Source organism: Varanus komodoensis, unplaced genomic scaffold, assembly GCF_004798865.1.
Source record: "Varanus komodoensis strain SLA01 unplaced genomic scaffold, ASM479886v1 scaffold41, whole genome shotgun sequence".
Classification (NCBI taxonomy): Eukaryota; Metazoa; Chordata; class Lepidosauria; order Squamata; family Varanidae; genus Varanus; species Varanus komodoensis.
Window position 1 is genome coordinate 4,631,214 of NW_025335954.1, and position 7,576 is coordinate 4,638,789.

At 48.5% G+C, this 7,576-nt stretch overlaps 1 protein-coding gene across 2 annotated transcripts in view; it reads right to left on the minus strand.

Moving 5' to 3' along the window:
• ZNF385A (zinc finger protein 385A) overlaps nt 1-7,371 on the minus strand; it is a 69,253-nt gene extending 61,882 nt beyond the window's left edge. The window contains exon 1 of one of the 2 annotated variants that reach the window (XM_044443273.1): nt 7,307-7,371. In XM_044443273.1, coding sequence (XP_044299208.1) covers nt 7,307-7,357 — 51 coding nt within the window. In that variant the 5' untranslated portion in view covers nt 7,358-7,371. Of the gene's footprint in view, nt 1-7,020; nt 7,283-7,306 lie in introns of those variants that run through there. The other variant, XM_044443275.1, reaches the window with a different exon arrangement.
• Nucleotides 7,372-7,576: the final 205 nt, after the last annotated feature.

A 7,576-nucleotide genomic window follows, 5' to 3' on the forward strand; every position in this document is an offset into this window, starting at 1 on the left:
CGCTGATCATTTTAATAGTTGTTTTCATTTCTATGTTACAAATGCTGAAAAGTTGCATTCAGAATTCTGGCCCTAGTTCTGTCACCTTTTGCTTCTCGCATGTCACGTGCAACTGTGTTTTTTCCATCATGCATGCAGACTTTTTCTTTCTTGTTACAGGAATCGTCTTTTGGTTTTTTACTCTCATAATGTCTCTGGTTCTTCTGGCTCATGGTCAAGTACATTGAGTAATGCAAATCTGTTCTTTATATGGACTTCTTCAGGGATGTTACTCAAGTGATATTTTGGCACTATGTTTCTGTTGGTGATCTTTTTTAGCTTGACTCTTGATTTTTGAAATTAAGAGCTGATGGTTGCTATTACTGTCAGCTCCTGGTCTTGTTTGGCAGCAAGAATACAGCTTCTTCACCTTCTGCTTCTAAATAGTCTATTTGATTTGTGTATTCGCCATCTGGTGAAGTCCATGTATACATTCATCTGTGCAGTTGCTTGAAACAGAGAAACAGAGCAAGTCAGAAGGGGCCTCCTGGGTCATCTAGTCTGACCTCCGGCGCCAGCCGGCTCCGCTCCCAAGATGCCCACCATGTATGTGTTTGCAATGAACAGACTACTGGTTCACAAAATTGTACAAGTTGTTCACTTGCTTCATTTTTACCCCTAGGCCAAACGCTCTTACAACATTTGATTCCACTTTTCTTTCTATTTTTGCATTTCTGTCACCTGGGATTAACAGCGTGTACTGTTTTGGTGTGTTATCAATTTCCTTTTGACTGCCTGCATAAACGTTTTCAATTTCTTCTTTTTCAGCCTCTTTAGCTGGAGCATAGACTCAAATGATGGTTATGTTGATAGGTTTTCCACTAATTCTGATTCCTATGATTTGGTCAGATTTTGCATCGTAGCCTCTTACTGCTTGTGCTACATCTTGTCTTATTATTAGAGCCACTCCATTTCTTCCAAGTTTGTCATTTCTGGAGTAAAATAACTTGTGTTTGCCTGAAAATGTCCCATTCCAGTTCACTCACACCAAGTATTGCGATATTCATTCTTTCCATTTCTTGCTGTATGACTTCCAGTTTGCCTTGATTCATATTTCATATCCATGCCGCATATACCAGTTGTAGTGTTGTGCAGCACAGATTTACTCTTCCGTGCATGTCGGCCACTAGATCTGCTTTCGGGTTTGACCTAGGAGCATCTTCAGTGGCAGTACTACTTCTATTTGCCCTTTGCCCTTCCCCAGTAGCTTGTAAAGTGACTTCCAACTGGGACTCTCATCTGCTAGCTGTTTGGTATACTGGGAAGGAAAAAGCAACCCACACATGCTCAGAGGCATTCTATTATTTCTTTGTATGTGCCAAGGCTCAGTTGAATGCAAATGGCAGAAGTGTCATCTTTGGCTTGTTTCAAATTGGACAAGAGGATTCTTAATCCCACCATCCAAATATCTTCCAGTGGGCTGGGCGGCTGTAACAGGCCATTATATTCATTGAGCAGCAGCCAGTGTGTGACCCACAGTGAAACAGAAGCACACCAAAACCACATTCCCTCTCTCCTAGCCTTTTCAATACTTCCCTCCACCAAGGGAGGGCCTGAGGATACTTGCATGGCAGCAAGGGCCAATGGCAAAACTTTCCCAACTGAGAGGAGCTGTCTGTCTGTTCATCAAAGCAGCATCCTGGGTCAGGCAGGTCAGAGAGCTGGAATTCTGCACAGACTCTTTTGCCCCAGAAGCATCTCACTTCACCCAGAAGAGCACTTTCTTCAGTGTCTCTGCTTTGTTTGTTTGCTAAACTTATATCCTGCTATACTGGCCCAGGGATCCTCTAAACGGATTACAATGGGATAAAAGCACACTATAATAATAAAAGCAATCAATTAAAACACACAACACTAAACAAAAGGCAACGAAACAGTACAGAGCTGAGGAAGAATAACTTAAAATTGTAAAACAACAATATCACATCAGTGGGGAACCACCTGTGGCCCACAAGTGGTTTGGCCTACAACTGCCATGATCCCTCACCACGGGCTATGCTTGCCAGGACTGCTGGGAGTTGTGGACTTAAACACCTGCTCTGTGTGAATTCCAAGATCAGCCCCATTTTAGTGCTCTATAACTCCACAATGCTGCCTCCGCTTGGCACAATCTGGAAGGGGGGGATACACAAACGCAAGGATGGTTCCACCACAACTCCCATCATTCTACTGTTGGCCATGCTGGCTAGATGGGAAGCGTACTGCCACTCTCTCCAACATCCCCCACTCCTTCCACAAGCACCGTCTAATGCCCTACCTCAGATAACAACTCTTTTGAAAATGCAGAGCAATCCCAAGTCAGTAACGAGTTCTTCTAGAAGACCAATGTGAAAAGGGCAAAGCTGGGGGCGGGGGTGTTCTAAAAACTAGAGCCTTCGTTCGAACAACCTGGCCTGCTTTGACAACTGTTGCTGAAGCCTTGGCTTCCCTTTTCCACCTCTAGTTTGTCAATTATATGGGTGGAGGAGGCAGGTGCCTCCCATTCCAAGGAGGCAGAGGTGCCCCATGGGCTTCCAGTGGTTTCAGCCCCATTGCTGGATTACTACAACTCCCATCAGTTCCAGGAAGAGGATCGGTCATGGAAGCTGAGACAAGAGTTCCACAACTTCTGGAGGGCTGGATCTTCCTAATTTCTGGTAGAGTGTTTATTTTAGGCAGTCTCCTCAGAAAGCAGCATATCTAGACGGCACTCGAACACAGTCAAGAGAGGACTTTTTGAGGATGGCCCCAGTTGCAGAGACCTGCTTGCACAGGGCACAAAGGAAAGAGTATTCTCCTGGGCTACTCTTCCTTTTGAATGGTCTCCACTCTTTCTACATCCAGAAAGGGGGTCAAGGCATATTGTTTTAATCAAACTTTTTGAATTACTATATGGGACTTTAGGTTGTTTGTAATGTTTTGCTATATTTATATAATTGTGGCTTTCATTTTTTGGACATTTTGGAAACTTCCACGATCAGCTTCAGAAAGGTGATATAGCAACAATAAACAATGTTGTACCATTAAACTTAACAAGCTATGCAGAACCTATGGACTACTTGATTGTTAGGATTATATTGTTAACCTGGGCAACAGCCCACCTTCACCAGGTTCACCCAACACAACAAGCCATGGCCTGAATTGTGAATGGGGCACTTAATGAGTTGCAGGGACTGTGCAAACTCCATGACTATGACAAATGGATTCTACTCCTTTCCAGAGGTGAGAGCAGTCCTCACCCAGCAGCACACAACCCAGCAGTCTTGGGTTTCCTCTGCTCACATACCCACCACTCCTCTCTTCCCAGAATTAAAGAAGAGAGCCCAGAAGTCCTGCTCTGTCACCGAAGCAACTGCTCTCTTTGAGATGCAGATGAGATCTGGAGCTCTGGAAACATCCCTGCTCCGCAATGCCACCTCCAATGTCCTTGCAGCCCTGCACCCCATTGCCCTGCTGTCCCCAGAACCAGTCAGGAGTTGCGGAGGTCCCTATTTGCCATCCACAGGCCATCAATCCCTGCCCTAAAGCATTTACTTTCAAGCCAGGTTTGGAGTGCTGTGCAAAGGGCAGTCAGCTGCCACAGTTCTCTGCAAGCTGCCAGCCCCCCGGGGGGGGGGGGGACGTGTGTGAAGCGGGCAGAACTGATTTCACTCAATTACTGCTTTAATGGGAATCAGAAGCGGAGAGAGAGCCTTCTGTGAAGTTAGGATTTTAATGCCAGATGAAGGTCCCTAAAGGAAAAGCACATCATTTCTCTCTTTTTCCGAGCCTGGCAACTCTCAGCAGAATGCCAGAATACATTCAGCAGGAAGCAAAGCAAGAGCCTGGAAGACAGTTCCTAGGGACTCCCTGCCCTGCTTCTCTTTGATACCCTGCTGTGTAAGCCGGTAGGGCCTCCTGGTACACAGGCTCTTGGGTGCGCGCACACACACACATCTCTCCATGCCTAGCGAGCTCCCCCCCAGAAGCGGCTGCATGTCCAAAGGCTCTTTGTGGTGGAAGATTTTCCAGGCTGGGAAGCAAGTCTCATTATCAGATGCCTTTGAGCTCCCTAAACTCTGCGGGATTATCCCAGGAGAGCAGGCAGGCTGGCCTTTTCTTCCTCCGCCCCCATGATGACAACAAACAAGCAATCCCAGGCAGGGGCACAGTGATTGTCTCTGGCCGCCTGTGCTGGCTGCAGGCAGCCAGCAGGGTCTATTCTCGAGCACAGAGCTGGCACCCGCCGGGTGGGGATGTAACTACATCTTGTCATAACATCCAACTAGCAGAAACCCCATGTTCAGCAGAGAACAGCTCAAAATAATACCGAAGCCATAAATAGCTGCCCTGGTCTTAGCATCTGACCCTGGTGACAACCCAGGACAGAAGTCAGAAGTAAGGACATGTCTCTCTCTCTCTCTCTCTCTCTCTCTCTCTCCCTCTCTCCCTCTCTCCCTCTCTCTCTCTCCTCTTCCTTTTTACCTGCCTGGGCATAAGTAAGAAACTGGCCCTAGGGGTGGTAATACTGTGACTGTGCCATAACACCACAAGAGGAAGAATGCTCTGCCACATAAATATATATGCCCTGCATGTAGTAAACTAGTAAGGCAGGCAGGCAGCTAGACTATTACCCCATTTTCCCCAGCATGCTACTTTTCATTCATGCAGGGAATCTCTCTGTATGATGGGTCGTTTTGCCAGGTGTGCCTTCACCTGCAGTTGAACTGGTACAGCCAAGACACAGGCTTGCAGTTTCAGTGAAACATAAGTCACACAAGTACACTTAACTAGTCCGAGGAATCATGCCTCCCTTTTCAGTGTGTGTATATGCATGAATACACACACACACACACACACACCCTGGGAGGCTGTCTATCCATCCAACAAAGGTCTGGATTCCTAGATATTAAACAAATCAAAACAAAACAAAGCACTCCTCTGCATTTCAGCACAACGCAGCTTGCTTTTTCAATAGCCTTGCGTATTTTCACACCACTCTGTTCTGCCTGAATACAGAATTTCCTTGATGTCCCTGCCACTGTCCTTAAAGGTTTGTATCTTCTTTGTAACACCCTGGAAACAAAACCCTGGGAACAAGAGGAATGTCATCTAGAGTACATTTGTAAAAATGAAAGAAAAATCACAACAGTGAAATATGACTTGGGAACCAGAATTCCCAACTTGGAAAAGGAAAGAGACCTTAGGAATGACACGTAGAAGTATCCACACTGAGAACAGAAATTGCCTGGCCTCACCCTTGCAGTTTTTGAGCGGGTCACTGTTCCAAGCTTGCCTCCCGGATGAGAGAGAGAAAGCCTGGGACAGTGACTCACATAGAGATGCAACTTAAAACTTCCCTTGGAAACTTTCTGCTACACTTCTATGATCTGTTCTCATTGAATGCCAAGAAGCAGAGGGGGTATCAGCATTTTCCAGAAAAAAAAAACCCCTGAATGGAAAGTAGGCAAGTCCAGAGCAACAGATCATGCAGAGGCATAGTAGGCAGCCTCCTCTGGTTGCTAGTCATGGCTTAGGAAATACATTTAGCACATATGGGAAGGGAAGCTTGGATTCCTGGATTTTGTTTCCTAGATGTGGCATCTACTGACAAGAGGGTGAGAAAGGACAGGCCCCCCATGTTCCATCCAGCTCTGGGTGTGAAAGCACGAGATTCCTGGGTTCTACTCCACAGGCACATTTCTTGAGGGGAAACCAAACTCCCTGCTAAGTCTCTAATCCTGGCCTTGGAAACTTCCATCTTTTCCTTCTTTCCTCTTCCTCCTCTGCTGCCTGACCAGACCATTGTGAGACCAAACAGTTGCAAAGCATTTAAGATGCCAAGATGAAAAGAAGCCAGAAACAGAGGAGGCAGGAGGGAACAAGCATCAAGAATAGAAGCAGGGAAACCAGCCACCAGCAGGAAGGATTGAAACAGGGACGGGGCATGGATAACATCTCTGAAGGCAGGGATGAGAAGGTGACCAGGAAGGAAACTGTAGCATCCACAGGGCAAGAGGCATCCCCTAGAACTAGTGGGGGCTTGGAGAGTGGAAGGCAGAGAGGAAAGAGAGGGCCATGGAGTCCTTCAGCATCCTGTGCGCAAGAGCACACTGAGAGCAAAAGGAAGAAAAGGGATGGAGATATCGCATAAGCCCTGGTTGGTCTCGCAGGTAAGCACTGCTGAGGTTTAATAGCTCATCAAGAAACATGGGAGCTGTATTCTCCAATTTACACATGCTCTTATCTGTGGATATCACATACATAAGCCTGTCCTGCTCCTTTGATTAGCAGTCGCTCAACACAGCTGCAGCCTCTGAACAGGCAGCAAGAAGGAAGAAAGAGGAGCTTTAGTGTTTTAGGATGTATCTGCTGTTCGCTGCCTAGGGATGAAGGACAGGTATACAAACAGACAAGCAAGTACAAAGCCAGCCCTGGGGTCCAAAGCAAAAGAATTATTTGCTCTGGAGGGTGGGCTCACATGGTGTTACAATCAAGCGATAGGCAGAAACGTTCATGAATGCTCTAACTCGAGCCAGTGGCTGCTGGGGATCTCTTGGGACAGCTCTGCCCCCCAGCTCTAACACAGGTTGTTGGGAGTAGCAACTTTCAGTAATTGTGGCAAGATGGGCACAAGTGCTGACGGAGGAGTACAATTATCATGCTCCCTCTTTCAATTGCCCCTCCATGCCCTGCAAAATTAAAAAACCACAAAACGGAAGGGCTGGAAAGGAAGGCAGAACCCTGAGATCCAGCCATGAACTCACCTGGCAGGAATCTCTTTGCAGCTCAGAGGACAGGGATGCTACCTAGTGGGTAGAGCAAAGGATCTCTCCATACCCTTGGGCTTGGTTCTCTTCCAAGGCTGCCGCCAACATACCGAAGTTCACGACAGAGTTTCGTTTCACCTGTGCTATGAAAGCAGGGGGACTTGCTGCTAGTAAAGATGACTCCCTCCCCCCACACGCACACACACTCCTGCTCGTGGGAAAGCGCCCGATGGACGGTTGGTCCATTACTTACCCGAGCCTCCTCATGCATCCCGGCTTACGAACTTTGCTCACGGCTTCAGTAATGCAAAGGAAGAGGGGCCCGAGGCAGAAAGGGCTGCGAGTTAAACAGGGAGAGAACTACTCTGGAGTAAAGAGGCGAGAGGCTGCGTTGGATAAGAGCACGGTCCGAGAAGGCACTGCAGCAAAACACAGCGGCTGCGAGGGGTGGAGGTGGATGGCGACATTTCTTTCGCAGTCCCCACCTCTGCGAAGTCCCCCCGCCACTTAATTCGGATCAAAGCGCGCACGCCCCTTACCCCGACCAGCTTCACCGCGCTCCCCACACCGTCTGAGTGACCCCGGCGCATCCCAGCCGCCGCGAGCGAGTGAGCGGAGCGCCCTCCTCCTCCTCCTCAGGTCGGGGCGGAGCGAGGGCGAGCAAGCCGCCCTCCTCGCGACCGACGGCCAGGCCCTCCCGGCCGCCCCGGGAGCCGGCGACGGGCCGCAGGGAGAAGGGGAGGGCCATGAACTCCCCCTGCGAACCGCGCGCTCGGCCCCGGGCTAATCCGGCGGATCCCCGCGGGCGG